The sequence below is a fragment of the Vidua macroura genome, chromosome 13 (genome assembly GCF_024509145.1).
Source record: "Vidua macroura isolate BioBank_ID:100142 chromosome 13, ASM2450914v1, whole genome shotgun sequence".
In the NCBI taxonomy this organism is placed as follows: Eukaryota; Metazoa; Chordata; class Aves; order Passeriformes; family Viduidae; genus Vidua; species Vidua macroura.
In genome coordinates this window covers 18,329,649-18,352,729 of record NC_071583.1, presented here as the reverse complement: position 1 = coordinate 18,352,729, position 23,081 = coordinate 18,329,649, and the positions used below count along the sequence as shown (strand labels likewise).

At 43.6% G+C, this 23,081-nt stretch overlaps 1 protein-coding gene across 1 annotated transcript in view; it reads right to left on the bottom strand.

Annotated features, from left to right (window-relative positions):
* SLC6A11 (solute carrier family 6 member 11) overlaps positions 1 to 23,081 on the bottom strand; it is an 87,881-nt gene that overhangs the window by 5,744 nt on the left and 59,056 nt on the right. The window contains exons 8-11 of the mRNA XM_053989803.1: positions 9,101 to 9,204; positions 3,497 to 3,621; positions 1,624 to 1,736; positions 212 to 349 (exon numbers count right to left, since the gene is read on the bottom strand). Of these exons, the coding sequence (XP_053845778.1) occupies positions 212 to 349; positions 1,624 to 1,736; positions 3,497 to 3,621; positions 9,101 to 9,204 (480 nt within the window). The remainder of the gene's footprint in view (positions 1 to 211; positions 350 to 1,623; positions 1,737 to 3,496; positions 3,622 to 9,100; positions 9,205 to 23,081) is intronic.

Here is a 23,081-nt window from a genome sequence, read left to right as displayed (position 1 = left end):
TTATCTTCTGAAGATGGGGTCTTTTCATTCCCGTCCCTGCCTCAACAGCCACATCTCCCATTTCAGAGGTTACACAGGACCTGAGAACAGTCTCTCAAATATTTTGTTGCCACATTCCTGACAGGGAAATGTGTCTGTGGCAAAGGTTCATGTGCTTTGTCTGTGGTGATTATAACCACAAGTTGTCCCCTCTGAGCAGGGCAGCTCTTACCTCAGTTAACATGATGAGGCCGAGGAAGTAGGACACGACGGAGAGGCCGAGGATGAGCAGCTCCCTCCTGTAGCCCCTGCGGAACACCTTGGGGTACATGTCCACCACAGCTGTCACGATGCTTTCCACACACACAAACTGCAGCAAAGGACAGCAAAGATCCAGTCAAATCTGTCTCCTCTGCTGCTGGCATTGGGATTTGCCACTTAACACTTTAAATATCCTCCTGTGTTTTCATCACAGAGCGTGGGCGATCCCTGGGGATGCTCCATAAGCAGAAGCTCAAGCTGAGAGGAACATCTCCCAGTGAACAAGCCCAAAGTTATGGATTTCCACCGAATTCAAACAGTTGGATTCTCTAATATTATCCCATACTGCATTTGCCCTGTAGCAGGTGGACTAAATGAAAATTAAACCTTTCAAATGTGGCTTGGATGGGAATTAAATAATGTACAAATCCTTCATGGGATCATGTCACTCCAGGCACTTTTGCCAATTTTGCCATGTATCCTCTGACTTGCTAAAGGAGCAGCAGGGTCAGGGGGAAGTTCTGTCCGTTTACCAGAAGAGAGAAGTTCCCCAGAGCTGTTGAGTGCCAAGCCAGGTACCTCTAACAAAGGAGGGCAGGAACATGCTCAGTGTCTTTAAACATCAAAAAAAGCAAAAGGCCTGAGCTTCTGACTGAGGGCTCTGGAGCAAGGTTTCTAAAACAGGCCCCAAATTAACACCCCAAAATAGACAGTGGAATAGTCAAGAGCAGAATCCAGGAACAGCTCACTTAAAAAAAAAAAATACTTTTAAGAACCTGTTAGATCATTAAAAAGAGCAGTTATTAAAACATTAAATTTAAGGATTGGAAATGTCATGCAGAACAAGCACTGCTGAGCTTTAGAATCATAAACTTTCTGCACCCAGTCATGCCAAGGGCTGAGCTGCATGCTAAAAATCCCAGGCACTTCACATTTTTCTTCGAGCAGCTTTTGTAATTTTTACAGTCACACAGGGACAATGATTTCTGTGCTGCCCCTTTGCTGCAGGATATGACTACACATTCCTTGCTATGGTATCTTGCAGTAAAAATATACCATAGAAAATGACATTATCCCTATCTGATATTCAGCTTCAAAATTCATTGCAAAGTGCTTTAAAAATGGGCTGGTATTTTACTGAAGCGTGAATTTTAATCAGCCCTGTTGAAGTTCAGACTGATTTCCATGTTAATAATGAAAGCTGGAGTCAGGCTGAGCCAGCCTTTGCAGTGAATCATGAAGGAATATCCAGCATCACAACTAAGATCTAAAATAGCAAAGAATTAAGTTAGGGTTCAGTCTTTCATCAGGCTGATGCTGTTTAGGTGTGACTTCCATCTGTTGGGGAGCTGAAAACTCCTTGCAATGGGGTTTGTTTCATACCTGGCTGTCCAAGCCCAGGAAGATGAGCATCATGAAGAACAGAGCTGCCCACAGAGGAGACAGAGGCATCATGGTGACAGCTTTAGGGTAAGCAATGAATGCAAGTCCTGGTCCTGAAAAGGAATAAAGAAATGAAAAGTTTATACTTGTGTGGGAGTCTGAGATGCAGTTCAGCTCCTCCAGAGCAGCCTGAGCTGTGGGAGAACAGCATTGCTGACACCCAAAAGTGTGGCTCTGGCTGAGCAGGGCTCGCTCAGCATCACTTATCAGACTGCTTTATCAGGGACACACCCATTTTCTCACTTTTCCTCTTCCTGCTCCCTTCCCCATCCCCTGTGGGAGCTGAGAGTGAACAGCAGTGAGGATGCCCAGCTGCTGGTCAGGGTCAGCCCACCACAACCTGATTCTTCTGTCAGGGCAGATAAGAGGAACTAAACCCCAGACTGAACTCCTTGACAAACTCTACATCTCTCATAGTCTAAACAATTGGTGATGAGGCTTATCAGAAATGGCACAACCCTGCCTGCACCCTGGCCAAAGGATGCTCAGCTTCTGTTCAGACATCCCAGTGCTTTCTGTTCCCCTTTTTTGGGTGGATGTGCAGCTCTACAAACATCCCTGAATAAATCATAGCCTGAATAAATCAAGCCAATCATAGTGATTGCCTTATATAACTCAGGAACATATCCTGGAGTCTTTACTTTTCTCCTGACCTGGTGCAAGGCAAAGGTTGGCTCCCATCCTGCTCTGTGTTTTGGGGTGCTGCTGCTGTGTGACATTGGCTACATGTTTAGGGAAATCTTCAAAACAGAACATTTTTGTAACAGCACTAATAACTTCTCAGAGCTGCTAAGATACCTTCTCACCTTGCTCATGTTTTTCTGGTTTTATTTATCAGCTGCTTTTTATGAAGCCAGCCAGCTTTCAAAGCAGGGGCACAAAGGGCCTCTCCCAGCCACTAAAAGAGAACTCTGTGCTCCTGCTGCAGTAACTTCAGTGCAGACCTGCCACACTCTGCTGCTTCTTCATTTAAAGCATTTACAAGCTCCTATAATGAACTGCAAGCCAGTTGCATGGAATTTAGGAAAAGATAAATATTTTCCACAAGAGCATCAGTGAAACCCTGCTTGTTTTGCAGTTTTCCTGGGATTAACTCCATGAGAGTCATTTTTCCTACTCAATAGTTCAGCATTACATTGGGTTTTTTTTTTTGGTGGGTAGTTTTTTTTTTTTGTTGTTGTTGTTTGGTTGGTTGGTTGGTTGGTTGGTTTTGTTTGGTTTTGTTTGTTTGCTTTTTTGTTTTTTGGTTTTTGGTTTTTTTTGGGGTGCAGCCTCCTGTTCTTTTTCTCCTGCTTGAGGATGTTACGTCCACAAAGGTGTGGAGTAACTTCCACTGGATGCCCTGCTCCAATGGTGGTTGTGGATGGTTGATTTTTCATAAATCTGGGCCTGTGTGCCCTTCTGATTTGTCACTTTAACAGCTGCAGCTTTTTTTCTTTAATATCCTTTTTATTTTTTTTTTTCCAGAAGGAATAAATATTTGTGCATTTCAGTCTGTCTCATTGAAAGAAGGTGGAATGCAGATGAGGATTAACACACAACTGAGTTTATCTCTGCTAAACAACATTCTGGATGCTCAGCTGGAGAAAGTTTGTGTAGTTTGTGACTCCCTGAGTTCATTAATTTGTTCTATGCACAGCAACATCCATCTTTTTCACACACAAATGTATGGCCACGAAAATAGTTCAGAACTCTTCCTGCAGCAGTTATTCCATTGAGTCATCTCATCCACGGGCCATGGCACAGACTGTGAACTCTGGCCTCACCCTCTGGGCATTTCTTGTTAACTCAGAAATCCGCTTTTGGAACTCACCTGATTCTGCAACTTCTGCAATGGGCACGCCTTGTTCATAAGCCATAAATCCAAGAACTGAAAAGATAGCAAAACCAGCAACAAAGCTTGTGCCACTGTTCAAGCAGCAGAGCATGATGCAGTCTCTGAAAATATAAATAAAAAACACTGCAGTTGATCTCCAGAGCTGGGGTTTCTTCCACCCGCTGAGCCAGAGGACTGACAGAACCCTGGGCTGCAGGAATGGAAAGCAAGTTGTTCATTAACAGAGAGGTCCCAACTCAGATTATTCCTGAGAACAACCAGGAATTAGCACGTGCAGGAGGACACCATCAGAATATCCTTGCTTGTGTTTTAACTGCTGGAGTTGCAAACCTGTTGCAAGTCACTTGCTGTTTTCCAGTAAAATCTTTAACAAAACATGTAAAGCTTTGTCAAACATGTAATAATTGCTAAGAACGATTTCTCCATAATGATTATACTAATAGATTCCAGAGGGTATGAACTCATTAATAAACTCTATAATTTGGTAACATTTGTTTCCTGGGGAAAAAAAAAAATCCTGTGATCAGCTCCTTCTATCCCTGTTAAAGAACACTGGCAAAATATATCCATGCAAAATACAGCTGCAGTTTGGTTTCTGGATATATTTGAGAGGCTGTGGGAATGAAAAGCACTGCACATAATCTGGAAGTGTGTGCATGCCTAAAAAGGTGTCTAAAAAGAGGCAAAGGCAGTGCAGGGACAGAGATGTCTCAGACAAACCCATCACACACTTCAAACCACAGCAAGGGCAAGGCCAAGGTGAAGAAAGATTTCTTTGCCCAGGCTGGAAACGTCACAAGAGTAAATCACTTTACAGAAAGGGAAGATCCTCTTGCAGAAAGGTGTGATTTCCCCCAGAGCCCAGGGAAATATTGTTGTTCCTGCTGCTCTGACAGCTCTCCAGGCGTGACAGAGGATGAGGCAGTGATGATTTATGCTGACAGTCACTCCTTGAAGACTTTGCAGAGACAGCTGTGTGCTTGAGAAAGTAATAACCTAACCTGGATGTCTGAGGTAAATTAGACATCTGAAACACAAGGCAAGCCTAGAGCTGTCTCAAGCCCATCCCTTAATCTGCTTTATCCCCATCCCACTGTGGCTCTGAAGCAAATTTTTGTGCAAGTTATCAATAAGAAGAAAGGACCCTGTAAAATCTAGCAGGTTCTGAATTCACAGCTTCAGTAATTCAGTAAAGGATCACATCTTTGTCACAGATTTGCTGTTGAGAATCAGAGACAATTCCTACTTCAAAGTCCTGGCAATTATTCCCTCAAAATTTCTCTGCTGATCTCCCTGCCTTGCTGTTTGTCTCATTTAGTGTTTTTACCCTGTAACAGCATCTCGTCAGATTTTGGAGCTCAAAGTGAGGTGAGCAGTTCCAGCACCTTGTTCCTTCACTGATGAGCCCTGCAGTGTCTCCCACATCTGCCCAAAGCTCTTCTGACTCCCCTGGGACTCACCTGAGCACCAGGCACACACATTCCCCTGGCAGGGGGCACCTGGGCATTCCTGAGCTGCACAGCCAAGGATCAGCCCAGCCTCTGCGCCATGGGAGGCTTTGGCTCCCTCTCATCACCTCCACTGCACTTCATTGAACTATTATTTTGGGAAGGTTTATGTTTTCACAACAATTTCAGGATAAAAATAATCTCTGTGGCACAACATCTACAAATTGCTAAAAGATGTCCAGCAATGAAAAAGAATGAATATTCCCATTTGTAAAGGAGACTCAGACATGGACAAGTGCAGTGATTTCACACTTCTTTCATGCCCTGACTCTCTCTAACACTGTTCATTTGCAGTGAAATACTTGCTGAAAATACAATTCTAACCTTCATTTATTTGCTTTTCATATGAAATTCTCCCCGTAGTTATGCCCAGCCAGGCCAGTTCTACACTTTGGATGTTTTAAAGCAAAACAGCAATCCAGAATAAATGACTGAGGAGCACAGAGGCCTTTGTGCTTTGCAGAGATAGAAAACAATGAACAATCAGCCCCTTCCTGACCTTCTCAGTGAATTTCAGCTCTAAAGAGCTCTGGAGGGACTCTCACCCCAACTCTCTCATCTCAAGAACTGGTGAGTTCAACACCGAGAAATTAAAACTGAGTGTGATGAAACCCTCTTGATAAGAGAGGTCAGAAGGATGAATTTTATAATCCTCTGAGGGAAAAACAGAGCTCCTGCTCTGGGGGGGATGCAGCCAGATGATGCCTCCACTGAGCACTGAGCTGTTTTCTTCAGATAAGATTTGGTTTAGATAATTTGCTGCTTCAAATGCAGTCTGAACAAGGTATTTCCTTCTGAGGAATGCTGTGGCACAGGATATTTGAGAGCTGCTGGTTCCTGAGTGGGGGCTAAAGGCTGGGGCCCCTGGCAGTGATGCCTCAGGTTTGGCTTTTGTATTTTTCAGATTCTGTGCTGCTTTAGTGTGAGGGTCTGGGCTTCATATCAGGGGATGCTGAGCTCTCTGCACAGAGCAGAGAGACAAAACAATTCCTGCTCCAGCTGGGCACCAAGGACAAATGATCCAAAGCTCAGGCCCAGGAGCACAAACAGCGTGGGCTGGAGAGAGAAAAACAAGCAGGATGGGAGTGCATGGGCTAAAGCTGGAATGGGACAATGAACTGCAAGGTGCAAATGGAGCAGAGCTGATCCCAGTGAGAGCCCCCGGGAGCGCTCGTGCATTTTGGGACCATTTTGGTTCCTCTTGGGTGCAGCCCTGGCTGGGCTCTGGTGCTGCCCAAGGTGGATCCATGGAGGAGATCCTTTGAATAAATCCCTGCTTTATTCTTCAGCACCATCCAGCCTCTGTTCTAGCTCAGCCTTCTCAAGGCATCAGCAGGGGCAGAGCCCAGCTGGACAGTCCCACAGAACAAAAGGATCCCAGGGATCTCCTCTCTCAGGGAATTCTGGCAAACCACAGCACTGGGTACAAATATCTGCAGGATAAATACACATTTCTCCAAGGAAATGGGGAATAGGGGATTTTCCTCCCCTCCAGCCAGTGAGGTTCCTGTTCTTTTCAGATAACACCATCCCAGCTGAATCATTTCATCCCAGCGAGGCAGTCACAGACTGAACACAGCTTCTCTGGGAGCCCTCATAAAAATATAACCTCCAATTTCCCTTCCCTTGGCTTTGCAGGAGTTCTACCAACCCCTCAGCTCCTGGTTTTATCCCATAGGCAGGAGTACCCTGTTGTTCAGGGTTTTTTTCTGCTATGGGAAGAAAAACAAGAAAGGGGATTCAGATCCATTGATTTTGAAACCAATGAGTTTTAAAACACAAATACTCAGGAACCATTGGAAGGACAACGTGAATTTTTTATGTGCTCCCTTGGCAGGAGGATATCAGAGCCTGACTGAAGCCCAGACTGATTTCAAGTGAAAGGAAAACTTCAAATTTTTATGAAAACTTCACATTCTTCCAAATTAAACTCCTGCCAATCACCTGAATAATTAAAGATGTGCATCTCCTCTCCTGTCCCTGCCTGACAGGCAGGACACTTCTGAAAATTCATCCTGCCTTCCTTAAGGAGCCTCTCTGAGCCCACAGAGCCCCTGGCATCCCTCCAGTTCCTTCCTTGCCTTTATGGATTCCTCAAGACCCAGTGGAGAAATTCCCATTTCTCTTTTCCTCCTCGACTAGAAACTTGACAAAGGACAAGTCTTAAAAGCTTTGTCCATGTGTGAAATCACTCCTTTATCTCCTGCTCCACAGTGGGAACAGGGGAGCTGACCCTGGACTTGTACCTGGGAATGGGTTTGGGATTCTGAGCTGGATAAAAATCAGAGGAAACATCAGTACACCTGTCTGTGATCCCTGTGGGGAAACACTGCCAGGGCTTTCACCTTCTCAGAGGAGTCAGCTGGGATGCAAACTCTGGGACATCCAGGCAGGAGCTGTTTTTATTCTTTTCAATGAAAGATATGTAAGGATGACAAAAATTCATTTCCTATTCAAAGACACGAAGCGACTTTTGCGATTCATTTACCACATTAAAGAATTAAATCGGGTTTAAATCTTAAATTCACAAGGCCCACGTGCAGTTCAGACTTTCCCATTTCCCACTGAAACACCTCTTGCATTATTTTCCACTGCAATTTTCCCTTAAGATAAAAAATGGAGTAAAACAGAGCAGAAAACATCGATGTTACAATCACACTGTGGGAATTGCAGGAGAAAAAAACCCAGCTTGATTTTATTTTTTCAAGTGCTGGTTAGAATACAAAATTGTGATTTTCACATCAGAGCTCTGTTTATGTCTTGTCTTGCCCTGCCCAGCTTGGCCACGTTCTGCTCTTCACTGCTGTCCTACCCCTTCCCTCAGAATCATTAAAAATCACATGTCAGGACACATTAACATCTATTTCCTAGCTGGGAAATTTGGGAAAGGTTTTGTGAGGGGAATTGTGGGGCCTGGATGGAGTAAAAGGTGTTTGGCTGCAGCATCCTGCTCAGGAGCTTCAGAGCAGAGTTTTACCAGCTGAGCTCCAGGCTCAGGGGGAAGGGAGGAAAATTCCATAAATCCAAACTCCTGCTTTTTGTAAAAAAAAAAAAAACTCAGGAAAAGCATTCCTGCACTCCTTGAGGCACTGACAATTTCTAGCTGGGATACAGCTGGAAGTAAATATAAATAAAACTGAATAAGAGAGGAGTGGTGCCTTTGCTAAAGCTTGTGCTAATTAGGGAAAAGGTTCATTAGCAGCAGCTCTGAAGGTTGTAGGGGTCCCACACCACTTTCTGCAGCAAAACACTTTGTCTTGCTAAGACATGGAAAGGAGCATTTCCTAAAGCTGCTTCCTGAGGTCTCCAAGCAAAACTGTAATTTAGAATTTAAATAAATTAGGGGGGGGGGGGTTGTTTAGGATTCTTTCACTTTTGGACCATGTTATTTCCTTTACAGAAAAATGAAATTTTAATTCTCTGCCTGGAGATCTTAATGGAGTCACTACAACCAAACTGTCCTTGTAGGAATTTTAGGAGAACGAATTCAATAACCATGAATTCCAGAAGAAAAGACTACTGCTCATATTGCTGCCCATGCCAGTAACGTGGAACAGGGATTTTGTGCACATCAGTCCTTCAGGCATTGACTCAGGAGAGATGAAAACCTCCTGAAGTCATTGGCAATTCCCTCCTTGGGAATACAGAGGTAAGCCATGAAATGCTCCCTACTCCCTCTGGCCTGCAGACTTCCCAAAAAATGGGGAAAAGTGGCAGTCAGAGCACAGAGCAAACTGAGGTGATTTTTAATGACAATTTTTGGTAGTAGTTTTTAAAAAGCAGCTTAAGTAATGCACACAGGTTCAATGATACCTGTCTGAAATCCTGTATTTTTACATGAAATGTCTATCCCTGTGTGTGCTGAGGGGTTGTGGGAGGCTCAGATTCGACCAAAAGGGATGAAAACACCACATGGTGGAGCAGAGTTCCTCTGGAGCAGTTCCAAGAAACCTTACAGATCTCTGTCCTACAAAAACACGTGTGTGTGTTTATGGTCATCCATGGAAAAAGGGGAAGGGAAGTGATTCCAAATGTCACCCCAAGGGCAGAATTCCAGCGTGGAGGCTGTTACCTGTAGCAGTTGTTGTTGTAGTTGTTGTAACTCCCCAGGGCTGTCAGGCACCCCAGGCAGATGGCGTAGGAGAAGAAGATCTGTGTGCCAGCATCCACCCACACCTGGAGACAGAGAGCAGGGAGAGCTTCAGAACCCAGCCAGGAGAAATCACCCTCCTGCCAAATACTGGCTGCCAATCTGCACAGGTGGCTCTGCAGGTTACGAGGGTCTGGCAAAGCTTTTACAAATCATAACCTTAAAAAAATAATGTGCTGAGAGGGAAATTCCCCTCCCCATCCCAGCTGGTCTTTACAGGCTCAGCCTGAAGGGAGACAGAATTCCTAGAATGAAAAGGGAAACAGAATTTCCATTCCTGGAATGGAAAGGGAGACAGAATTCCTAGAGAAGAACTTCACCCGTTAAATTATTTAATTTCTTTTAGATAGTTTTAGTAATTGCAGCCTAAGTAGAATCACCTGCATTTACCTCACTCCCATTGGACAGTTATTTATTCAAATTTTAAAATTTAGTGTGAATAAATGCTCTAAAGACAAAAGGTGATATTCCTAGATAATCCATAAATTAAGCTGGGGAAAGAAGGGATAACGTATGCAGGGAAAGGATGTTTTCAGCAAAATTTAACGGATCCAACAGGCACAAAGTTACAGTTCTGGTCACTGTACAATCAACAAATAAAAGTTCTGTAGAGTTTAATGAGTTTTGTAATGGCACTGTGGGAACATTCATATCCTAAAGTGATGCAAACAATTTTAAATCAGAGAAAAGGAAGCGCCAGTTGACACAGTGAGATTCTTCTCCTCAGAGCAACCTCAGAACATTAATGAGCAGGTTCATTTTACTTTAACAATACTGCAACAAAGCAATTTATTTCATTTGACCAGTGTGGGTGTGTTCCCACTGCAGCTGAAGGCACCCCTTGAAGTCCTGGTTTTAACATGAGAGTGACATGGAGAACCCAAACCCACAGAGCTGCCATCCAATAAAATCCTGCTCCTGTTTTCCTGGGATGAATGATCTCTTTAAGTCTTTTGTTAAAGCAGAGCAACCAAAACAGCAAACCCTGAGTGATGATCAGAGGCAGTGGCTGTGCAGCCACTGGAGCCAGGGGAGAGGGAGCACAGGGAACGATTTCAGGACTAATAACAGCCATCAAATCCTCCTAAACACACGAAGGGGATGTGTTTGCTTTACAGCTGATCAAGTGAGACCTTGCTCTCTGGAGCTGTTGAGTGTTTCTGTTTAGAAATAACATTAAGATCACATTTGATTTACATCAGAGGCTTAAAGGGTTTCGTTGCTGTCACTGTGAATAAGACACAGCTGGTTACATCCCAGAGCTTCACCAGGAAAAGCTGCACACGGAGAGGCTGTTGACAGACAGGCTCTTTAACAAGACTGGAAGCTCCCAAAAAGCTGTGAGGAGCGTGGGTCAGCTGAAAATGCTCCGTCTGCAGGGCGCAGACAAAAGCTGGGAGACTGGATCAGCACACAGATCCTTCCCTTCCCTTCCTGCCCTCCCCTGGCTGCAGGGCAGGGCACTGAGAGGGGCAGCAGCCCTTCTGCTGGCACAGCCCCACAGTCCCTGGAGTGCCAGTCCTGCTGCACCTGGGCCAGAGGAGAGCTGTGCTGGAAGGGAACAGCTCCAGAGCCTGCCCAGGCAGACAAGCAGATCAAACTCTGGCCACAAGTGATGCTCTATGGCCTTCAAAGGAAACAAAGACTGTCACATCCCACAGGGAGTCAGCCTAAAAAGTGGCAAACACTCTGAGAAACCTCTTCTGCAAGGAAACAGTCACATATTCTGTAAAACTGGAATCAGACTGAAGAGAGGTTTTGTTGCACTCTATGACATCAGTCTAGAAATTCCCTCAGAACTTAGGACTGATGTTTAAATAGGAAATGGAGAAGCAATTTAATTTGCTGAATGGAATAATACAATCTGTGTAGCTTCTGTTTGGTTGTATACTCAAAGAACAAGTGGCATTTAATTCATTCAGGTTTCTAAAATGGCAAGAAATGATCAGCAAAGTGGCAAACAGGAGCATAAATTTAGAAACCACAGCTAGATTTTCTGTGGCTGAAAAACCCGAGAGCTGGAGTAACCCAGGTGTAAACTGCCAGACACACCAACACTTTCAGGACGTGAAGGTGACATTTCAGATCAGTTCTCCATCTCCTTCCCCAACAGCCAGGGACCATCTGACGTTTAGCCTCGGACTGCAGCTCTCAGTTCATGGCAGGAGAACTTGGTGAGGTCTCAAATTGTTCATTAGTCTAATTGTTCATTAGTCTAATTGTTCATTAGTCTGTGTCACTCCAGTTTGGTCATTCCCAAAGGGCACCTCAGGGGAAGTCGTTCTCGTTCCAACTTGCTGGACTCTTGTAGACACCAATCCCAAATCCAGGTGCCACTCACCCAGCTCACGGCCACAAAACCATTATGGGATATTTCTGAGAGGCTGAGTCTGCCTTCAACCAGAAGTTGTTCCCCTTTCTGTGCAGAGCATTGACATTCTGAAGGGCAGGGACACAGAGGCAGACCTGGGGCAGCAGCTGGGAACAGAGGACATCTGTCTGAAAGGTGACCCAGCTCAATTCTTCTCTGCCATGAGTAAAGTGCAGAGAAAGGACCTGAGAACACCAGAGAACACCCTGTGGGTGGGTGCTTTATGAACTTTGGACCTTGAAAACCCTCAGGTCAGTGATAATAAATTCAATTTAGCACTCACAAACTTGGGATTGGAATTGTTTTCTAGTTTCTATCAGCTCCTACCTTAAAGGATGGAAATAGACTTTTTTAGCTTTATTCAACTCATATTAAAAGTTTCCATGCCCAAATGAGATTAAAATTAAAGCTCAAAAACTTTGACAACTAATCCTAATATTTGAAAAATCACGATTTCAAAGGACAGAACCTTACAAAACAATAAACAGGAGCATTTCCTACTGAAAATGGAAAGTGCTGCTCTGCAACATCCAGCTCTCGAGTCTGGCAACGCCCCCGTTTTAACTCTGTCTGGGTGACCTCAATTTGGCCTTCTTGTGGCAGGTCTAGGACACAATCTCCATTTCCATGGGTGTTTTCTCTGCCCAGGGAGATGAATTGAGCTGGCCAAACACAGGATGCTGCTGTCTGGGGGATGCCTTGCCTCCTTTGTAGCTCATGCAGTGAAAGCAGGATAAGGAAGAAAGAAGGGGGATGTGCTGTAGTGCAGACAACAGAGCCCTGCTCTGGAGAATTAGGTTCTTTTCATGTCCCTGCCGTAAAGTTTCTATGGGATGTTATGTCCATAAATCACTTCAAGCAACCTTTTCTCACATGCTCCTTGACTTGGCTATCTCCTAATGGGTGTCCAAAGGGAAGGAGAAAGTTACTGAGCACTCACTGCTGCAAATAAAGTGAATTAAAGTCACTTCTTGAACAACTAAAAAAACCCACAGTTTAACAAACCAACTTCAAATTGAAAATCCCCAGAAGAGTGACAGCCCCTCATTTTAGTCTCAGTATAAAAGTCTTTCTGTCAGTAAGATGGGGTCATGCCATACCCTGAAAATGAAAGAAATGAGGCATCTGAAGCACATGGCCAGCGCAGAAATAAGTCCTTTTGCAAGGCTGAGCCAGTTTTTATTTTTGAGGTTATCAAGCCTTATGCAGTGAATTTAGAGGGCAAATCAAGGGGTGAGAGGGATAAAACAAAATATTGCATAACTGTCCTGAGATGAGCTCAGTGCCTGAACAAAGCAGAGACCTCAGGACAGCCTGTGATGTGTTGATGTCGATTATTTCCATCACGAATGGAATAGAAAGCAATTCCTTCAGGTGGAATAAAAAACAATTCATGGAATTGTTGTTTCTTTTGGAAAAAAAACCAAAATCATGGAATAAAAAACAATTCCTTCAGGTGAGCACCTGAAGGAATATCTCAAATTCCAGGGGTTTCTCTAACTTCGTACCTTCCCTTTTACTTTCTGTACTCTCTGGATATATTTTGAACAAGTGCAGGTGTTACAAAATCTTTCTGTGGATGCAGGAAGCCTCTCCCAGGACACTCTGACTTTAACTGGCACTTCCTCCATGACAAACAGCTGAATAACTCAACAATTTTTTTTGTAGTTGTGTAAAAAAAAAAAAAGTTTGTAAAATTGTTCCATGTCTGGGCAACATGGGAAAATCAGGCAGATATTTTCAGTCTGATCCTCCCAAAAGATAGGCAGGGCTTTTTAAGAAAAGAAAATATATTTTGTTGTCACCTGAGAAGGTTCATTTTACAACCCAGGGGCTGTGTGCAGCTTCTCTCGTGTGGGTAAAGCAGCACACACATCCCCCCCTCTCTTTTGGCAGCATTCTGAATTCCATTTCACAGGTTTCTGTGAAATTCCATGTCACAGATCCATGGGACACTGCTCAGGTGACAGTCTGGGGTTCCAGGGTCATGGCTGAGTGCCACATCCCAGGGTCTCCATGTGAACAGGAACAATAACGGAGCACCAGGAGGGTTCTCCCAGTAAATAAAATCAATATATTGGTTTTCTGTCTGCCCCTGGCCTTTCCTACAGCCCACACAGCTCTGAGCTCTGTTTGCTCCCTTGAGAATTCCTGTCAAAATCAAAGGTATTAATTTCACATTGAAGCCCAAGCACTGGCTGGAATCTGCATAAATATCCACTTTTTTTTTTTTTTTCTCATTCTTAGTAGTGAGGTTGAACAGCAAAGCTGAAAGCATCCTTAATTCCAGAGTGTAAATGACAATCCCATCATGAAGCACTGCCTGAGACTATGGGGGAGCTCACAGACCAGTTAAAACCTGTGCTTGCTCTTTAAAACATGATGTTACAAATGTTGACAGTCATTTATTTCCCATTTTGTTATCAGAGAAGGAGCAATCACTCCAGGTTTTCTTTTAATTTAAATTATTCATTACTTTTTGATGAACCTCAGCAGTGTTTGTATTTTAAAAAGCAGTTTGCCTTCAGTTTCAGATGAGAATTTTAAAAATAAAGCCATAGCTGTCAGGAGATAATAAATGAAATTTCAAGGTTAGGGCAGAGAATAACTGCAGAATTTTATCACAAATGCCTGAATAAAACCTGTTGCCAGATAGGTTTAGGTATGACAGGACTGTAGGAAACCATCAAAATCTGAAGTCTTGACCTTGAGGTAACACCTGCACTTAAAGAGTGACCCCATCAGACATGGGGCAATTAGCAACAGGTTTAATTAGGAGCACTAACAGAGGCTTTTGGAGAATCAAAGCATTTCAAAAGTACCTGCCAGACCTCTCCCTAACAAAGGCTTCCTTCCTCTCCTCTGGAATGAGGTGGGAGAGGTTCAGGGAGTGCTGCCTTTGGCAGCTCCAAGCACTGCTGGAAGAGCTCAGAACAATTTCTGACCTAAACCACAGGAAACCCCCAAAATAAATGTTAAAAAAAAAAAAAAAAGATAAAAAATGCAGTTTCTAATAGCTTTTGGCAGAAGGCAAAGTCCCAATTCCACCCTGTGCTTTCATCTCCGGTATCCTGGGAAGTTCTTTTCCATCAGTGGATCATTCACTGCGAGGAGCTGGGTTGAAAACCAGGGGGAATTGCTGTTTTCACCCCACAGAAAACATGGGGTGCTGTGCCATTCACATTCTCTGGACAGAGAGACATAATTCTGTCTCTCAGGAGAAGCACAGAGAGAAGAAGAGAAAACAATCTTTATCTCTGCTCCTTTGTTTTCCCCATGAGGAATGTGGTGTGGAGATTGTTCACTGCAGTGATTGCTGGGCTGGATTCTGGTGAAGGTTGTTTGGGGTCAGTGATCAATGGGATCCAGCTGTGCCTCGGGCTCTCAGCAGAGTCACAGTTTGAGTTAGATAGGTAAGTAAAAAGTGAGTGTGTAGAATAGGATAGTGTCTCTTTAAATAGTATATTAATGTAATATAGTGTAGTTTTAATAAAGCTGTCCTTCAGCCTCTGATCTGGAGCAGACATCGGCATTTCTTCCCGTTGGGGGTCCCCTGATTCCCATAGGGTGCTCATGCTGTGAACCTCCCCAGAAAATCAGGGTTCACTCACGTGGAGAAACAAATCCCACCAGGCTGTTGTGATCTTGCTGAAGCTGCCCACACAGTGAGCTTTAATATTTTCTATTTACAACACTCCTTTTTCCAGCCTTACATCCCAGGTCTCTCCAATAAAGGATAATTTTATCCCCAAGCTGAACTTTCGGTGACACCAGGGAACTGAGAGTTATTCTGCTGTAATGTGCAATGAAAAGAATCATTCCCTAAATTGCATTTTATTACACTCCTCTGCAAGTCCCATCTTTATGTATATGTACAAATATATTTCCAGGAATAATACCGAAATAGATAGCAGTGGAGAACTGAGCATTTTACCTCTGTTCTTATTGCAATAAAGTGATTTTTTTTTTTCTGGCTTTTTTTATTATAAAGAACATCCAACCACATCTCAGCCTGCTCTGTTGGGTCTGGTGTGGCAGCAGGGGGGAGAGTGGGAGCTGCACACACTGGGAGGGAGACCTCAGAGCCACACCTGGCTGCTTCCTTTAACACTTGCCACGTTCCTCCAGCTGAAAAATGTTATATATTCACATGGCACCCCCACGAAGGCAGGCAGAGATGCAGTTTGGGTATTTTCAGTGCAGGGATGGAGGAGAGGCCGAGGCACCACATCTGCCCAGCTGAGCAGGAAGGTGCAGCACTTTCGGATTCTGCACAAAGAGCAAACCACAATTCACTGCCACCAACCCAAATCCCTGTGCAAAGGCAGGAAACAGAAAACCAACCAGTTTGCATTTACTCTCCAGTCACTCTCCTGCAATCAAGTGAAATTTTTTCTTAAATAGCAGTGAACACAGAAATCAGCTGAGTGTCTGGGCTGTGCAGCTGCCAAAATACAGAATTCAGAGGTCAAAGTTCTGTTCTATTCACAAAATAACCCAAACACTTGGGGGATGCAGACGTTCAAAAGGAATAAATCCATTCCTTGTGGGCATCCTGCTGTTCCCTGACTAGCAGCACACTGATTATATCTCATTCCTATCAATCCTGCAGGCAACATCAAACAGAGAAGAATAAACTTTATTATCTCCATTTTCCCACATTGTCAACACAGTTGTTGTATCTGTATAGTTTATCATATTTGACTAAAAAATAGTCAAATATGAGAATTTATTTGACTATAAAATAGTCTTGGTATATGTTTAATAAAAAAAAAAAAAAAGACTACAAATCTTCTGAACAGAGTTAATTTAAGAGACATTTTGTGTTTAAAAATCAGACAAAAGAAGTTATTTCATAAAATTAAACCAGTTAATCTCTGAGGTCCCAATGAAAACTTTTTTGCTGAGTATGAAAATACAGTTTTCCACTGGGAACTAGAACCTTGAAACATCCAGTGAGTAAAATACACTGCTATAATAGAATTTCAAAGCAGAATATTCCTTTTGCTACAGACACAGGTCAGTAGGATGCTCTTCACAATAAATGACTCTGGATGCCGCTGCCTCAACAAACACAATCTCTGATACAACTTACTTCTGATATATTTATTTTCCAATGAATATAGCCCTTTAAAAGACAGCTTTCAACATCTTTTATCCTCTCTGCATTTATTGAACCTCTGCTAGGAGTGTGAATGTAGAAAAATAAGGATATAAGTCAGACTATCCACTGCAGATGTGCCTCGGGCTGCTTGAAGTGGCAGCGCTTGTGACAGCCATCGATGTAGAAGTGTTTGGTGTGATGTTGGCCAAGTGAAGCTCAGCTCCTCCAGGCTCCTCCAGATGGCAAGAATAGCACAAAAATATCCCTCAGTTATCTCCATGCAGCCTCAGCTCCAAGGAATTGTGGCTGAGGGCAAAGCTGGGGTGCCTGGCTGAAGAAAATAAAGGAAAAAACCCACTGGATGCAAGCAGCCTGGCACCAACCACGTTACCTAAAATAAATTAAGCTCTTTAGCCCCTGCCCCCTGTCCCCAAATGCCTTCTTGGGAAAAAAAAAAAAAAAAATTAATTTATCTTTCCCAACTCAGTGGGAAATGCCATTAAATGGGGAACTAAACCCAAACAAATTATGAGCTGTGCATTGTGGGGAAGCAGCAACAGAAATGGTGAGTTTTGGATGCAGGAGTGAGTTTGTGGCTGAAGTTTACTACCCAGGGCTTTTTAAACAACACAGCTTCTGAAAGCAGAGCCTTCATTAGAGCAGGAAAACAGCACTTAAACGGCCAGGCAGAAAATGGCTGAATTAAGCTCTTTTTCCCTCTCTTTAATGGTAGTGATTCTCAAAAGATTCAAAGTAGGTTAGGGGAAGAATAAAACAGCTATGTTTCTAGTGTCTACCTGACAACAGCTTTTGTAGGGGTGAATAATTACATGAAAATCACTTCCTTTCCACCTCTCTTTGGGGTTTCTGTGGGTTGCTAGGCAGTCTCTCTGCTACCTTCTGCTAATGTCACTTCCAGAGGGCTGAATACAGAAAATTCATTGGGAGAATGGAAACTCGGGAGAAGAGGGACCTAAATACTCGAGTTTTGTTTATTCATTGCTGCCTTTGGAGCCCAGCACTATAGCTGGGATCACTTTACAGGTATTGAAATGCTAATTTCCCAGGGGGTGTTGTCAGCCAAGTACCACCCAGTTAAAATGGGACAGGACCTTCCTCCATACTGGAGCCACACCAGTTGCATGTTCCTGTGGCAGCATCCAGCTGGGAAAATCAAGTGCTGGAGCAAAGCAGGCTTTGAGGATCCTTCAGGGACTTACAGGAGCAATTCTCTTCCTTCCTCTCATTGCCTTTCATGAGTAAAATATTCCTACACTCCTTAATCTAAAATTTAGGGGTATCTTGGTTGCCTTGGTGTGATTCCAAGAGGAACAACCACAAGATGCAGTTGTACTTCCCTGAGTAAATCACGAGGGCTTTCACAGAGAGGAGGGGGCACAAAATCCTGGCACAAGGTGCAGTTTTACTTCCTTGAGTAAATCATGAGGGTGTTCACAGAGAGGAGGAGGCAGAAAATCCTGGCACAGGTTCCCAGAGCAGCTGTGGCTGCCCCTGGATCCCTGGAAGTGCCCAAGGCCAGGCTGGACAGGGTTTTAGAGCAACCTGGGACAGTGGAAAGTCCTGCCCATGACAGGGGGTGGCATGGGATATCTGTAAGATCCTTTCCAACCCAAACCACTCTGTGATTGTGCATAGGTTAAAAAAAGAAATGCATTTTATCCAAAGATCCCTCTGCACTGCAGAATGCTGGCTGAGCAAAGTGGGGCTGGAATGCTCCCTCCAGAGAGCAGGGATGAGTGGCTGTGGGAAGGGCAGCAACCAAACCCAGAGCAGGGTTCTGAGAGCTCTGAAAGTGTCTTTGATTCCCACTTTCAGTCTCCTGAGCCTGGGATTCTCTTTGATTCATTTTCGTCCTCAAAGTTACCTCACTCAGCCTGGCACAACAGGAGACAGGGAAATCCAGAGGCTTTGAATTCACTTCCCTGTCAGCATTTTCTCAGGGCAGGACTCAAATCCCTTGAAATATGCATCAGCTTTCCATTAATTTAGTTCTGGAGCATATGGAAGGAGATACCTGGCAGTATAAGGTACACAGAATATCCCAGAGATATTACTCATATAAAATCATTTCTATCCTTTTGATAACATAATTTTTTGGGGAAAAAAAGTATCTGGAACAATTTTGTGTCTGAGTGATAGGAAACAAAAATTGTCTTCAGTGGATTGGTAGTTTGACTTTGGGAAACTGGCAAGCTGGAAACATTTTTAGAAAGGTATTGATATTTAATCACAATATCTCCTTTTACAATGTATTGATAAGAGGCCAAAGTGTCATTAAATCCCAGTATCTCTTGGGAGCAGCACCTTTTCCTCCACTTCTTCATTTCTTTAAAGTGCAAAAGTTCAGGGCAGGAGGATGCTTTGCATTGTTCTTCTGGGGTGTTTTGGGTATGGAAAACAATCCCACCCTCCGGCAAGGTAAAATCCCTGACTGCTGGCAGCCCTCTTGCCTTAAATGCATCATAGGTTCTGCCTTTTCCTACACTTTCACTATATAAAGCTTCAGGCATTTGAAAATAAATTTTTTTTTTCATTCTGTGTATGGTATGGAAAAAGCACAAAGAATAACCATTGCTTTTCTTTCGCTTTCCATATTTCATATATTTCCATGTATATTTAATATATCTTCAGTCCCAGATACACCAGAATTTACCAGGTCTTTTAGGCAGCCTGTTAATGTTGTTTCCTATAAATGATAAATAAAGATGCTCAATTTTTTAAAATAAATGCAGGAAGTGCAGTCAACTAATTTTTAAAATGAGGGTGTTGATTAGAGTTCCACTTTACTGAAACACTACCAACAAGTGCTCTCAGGATGAGAGATCTGGCAGCTCCCACATCCACCAGAATGCACTCACAGGGGTTTCAAAATATTTACACTTAATCCAGCTGAGGCATTGATGGGAGAGGTGACCCTGAGTAATTTCTGCACCTCTCTGAATCCAAACCAAGATGGTTTTAAGGTGTTCTTTCTTCAGATATTCTATTTGTGTTACATTTGCCAGAAAGTAGGGCTCTGGGGTGGGTTTGGCTTTTAGGTTTTCAGGGGGATGCAGGAGATTTAGCAAAGGCAGTGGGGTTCCATCTCCTCTCACCAAGCTGATCACTTCAAAATATCCAATTTTTATTACAGACATGCTCAATTGTAATATCCCACTGACAAAAACCCTTCTCCAGTGGCTTTTTTATTAACTCCTCTGACTCTCTTTAGTTTTTTCACCATCCTTGAAGCCTGAGGAACACTGGAGATACCAAACGCAGCATCCAGCCCTGATAATGAAGTATTTGCAGAAAGGAACTACTTTGGTTATGATCATTATTCACAGACTTCATTCAGAAATGAAGAGGGTAATATAATATCAGGTCAAATGTTATTTAATGTAACTTCTTTAAAAATAATAATTCTCAAGGATTCTTTTTAAGCCACCTGAAGAATACTTATCTATAAGCTGAACTCCTAACAAAGGATCTAAAAACCCTGCTCAAAACAGAGAAAATACAGCTACAGAAGCTGAGGATAGTTTGATCTTAAATTCTTCCTTTTATTGAAAGCAGCCTAAGTCTTGTATAAATATCTGATACCAAAAGATCCTCTCAGAGTGGGTTCAGTTTCTGCTGGGAAAAGAGAACTGCTGCCTGTAGAACAAAGCCTTTGCACCACCACAGAAAGTCACACATCAAAAGCATTGTTTTTTCCCCAAAACACTGCAGTTCCCTCCTCCAGGTATGAAAACCACTCCATTGGGGCTTTTCCTGCTCTTCAGGAATCCCCAGGGATTTTCAGTGAGCCCTGAAGATCCCAGACCACTTCAAGTTCAAGTTTAAAGCTCCATATTTCACCTATTTCCATAATTCATCAAATGCAAACGTCTCTGCCTAAGGTAAACTTACATTTAGCACTGTGCAGTTTTAAAAAAATAGAGAACAGGATGCCCAGAAAATAAAGAATCTGCTGCCTCACTACTGAATGCTTGAAAATTGTGCATTTTTGCATTTCAAATAGATGAAGCTTCTGCCATGTTAAGGGCACAAAATTAAGTGGAAATTTTCCCATCAATTTCCAGGAGCCACTAGATTTTACCTTGCTAGATTTTGCAGAATTAGAATTCATGAAAAAAAAAAAAAAAAAAAAAGAAAAGAAATGCAACTAAAAGACTGATTCATCAGCTTCTTTTGCTTGCAGAAATATTTTTAAGCTAAATTAAATATGTCAAGAGTTAATCTATAAATATATTCTACTACTCTAAGGTAGCATTTGGCAAATGATGGGGTTGAGGACACAATATGCAGAGTAAAAATTTAAAAAACTAAAACTCATCCCCTGCATTATAAAGACCTTAAAACTGAGCTGTGTTGGAATAATCAGTGTGTGCTATAAATACTCATCTAAATAAAAAAAAACAGCCTACAGGAATATATTTCAATTTTCTAAGCAGTAAATCAAAGTTTGTCTCACCAAAGTTAACTGTGTTCATTAGAGCTTTGTTCCCCTCAGAAATCCCTTAGAGGACAAAACTGCCAAAGCAACCCTGCAGGTGGCAGTGGGGTATTAGGTCAGTTGGAGAAAATAGGGAAAAATAAACTTATCCAGAGACTCTCCCCTTGGATAAACTGTCCCAAAGACAGAGATGTTCCCTGCTAAGATCCCTGCACGACCTTAGGTCACCCAAGGCATTAATTGTGACTTCGGGTATGCAACAAGCACCTCACAGCTCCTGATAAAAAGAACTTTCTTCAAGTGGACAGTTTTGTCAAGGGATATCTGAGAGTGGTTTGGTTTTGCATACCAATAATACAGATTTTTTTCCCCCAGGTTGCATCCTGCAGTGAGCTCTGACAACTCTGCTTAATTCCTTGGATGAGGATGCGTCAGGCACCCACAATCCAGGTGCCTAAAATGTGCCCTTGGTGCCTTGAGAAGGCTGAGCTAGATCAGAGACCAGACAGAGCTAAAGAATAAAGCAGGGATTTATTCAAAGGATCTCCTCCATGGATCCACCTTGGGCAGCACCAGAGCCCAGCCAGGGCTGCAGCCAAGAGGAACCAAAATGGTCCCAAAATGCACGAGCGCTCCCGGGGGCTCTCACTGGGATCAGCTCTGCTCCATTTGCACCTTGCAGTTCATTGTCCCATTCCAGCTTTAGCCCATGCACTCCCATCCTGCTTGTTTTTCTCTCTCCAGCCCACGCTGTTTGTGCTCTTGGGGCTGAGATTTGGATCATTTGTCCTTGGTGCCCAGCTGGAGCAGGAATTGTTTTGTCTCCCTGCTCTGTGCAGAGAGCTCAGCATCCCCTGATATGAAGCTCAGACCCTCACACTAAAGCAGCACAGAATCTGGAAATATAAAAGCCAAAACCTGAGGCATCACCCTTCATGGTTACACAGTTTTTTCATGTTTGTTTGTTCTCACATTTTCTACAGCAGCAGCTCCAGCACTAAAGGCTGTTTGGGACAGTAAAATTTCATTCCCACTTTCTCAGATCAGATTAAATCCCTCCCTCAGTAGCTCCTCATAGGGAGCTGGGAGTGTTCAGCCTGGAGAAAAGGAGACTCAGGGGTGACCTTAACACTCTAAAATTCCTTGAAAGGTGGCTGTGCTCAGGTGGGGTTGGGCTCTTTCTCCAGGGACTGACAGAACCAGAGGACACAGCCTCAACCTGTGCCAAGGGAAATTTAGGTTGGATGTTAGCAAAAGTTTTTTTACAGAAAGGGTGATAAAGTTCTGGAATGGCTGCCCGGGGAGGTGGAGGAGTCACCATCCCTGGGTGTGTTTAACAAAGCCTGGATGTGGCACTGAGTGCCAGGGTTAACTGAGGTGCTGGGGCTGGTTTGGACTCAGTGATCTCTTCCAGCCTGGTTGTTCTGTGATTCCTCCGTGCTGGGGAAGGTGTCATTGATGCTGAGTTATGTTTTTCCTGCTTGCACACCTCTGCTGTCAGAGCCTGCAGCCAGCAGGTGATGGTGAGGAAATCTCTGTCTCCTGCCTCCCTGGAGAGCAGAGGAGCACTCCCCAGAGCACAGTCCCCAGCTCCAGCTGCCACCAAAACCAACCCAAGCCCGAAGGCGAACGGAGCTGGATTCGGCAGCGTGGCCCTGCCCAGAGGGCAAGAACAGATTTCCATTCTCAGCTACCCTGGCACAGTGCCCTGGGTGGGCACCTCCACGCTGGAGCCTGGCCCAGCTGCTGGAATGGTGCCACTGGCAGCTGCATCCCGAAAATTAAGAAACCAATGGGGTTTCTATAGCGCTACCAGTGCAGAATTCACCTCGCTCTCTCTCCAGCCTGCACCTTCTGTGCCTTCTATACTTGGAATTGGAACCAGCACAGAAGCTGCTGGTAAAGCTTAGAAACTGCAAACAAAAAAGGTAAACTCCCCTCAAGAGAGATTATTGTTCCTAAGGGTTTT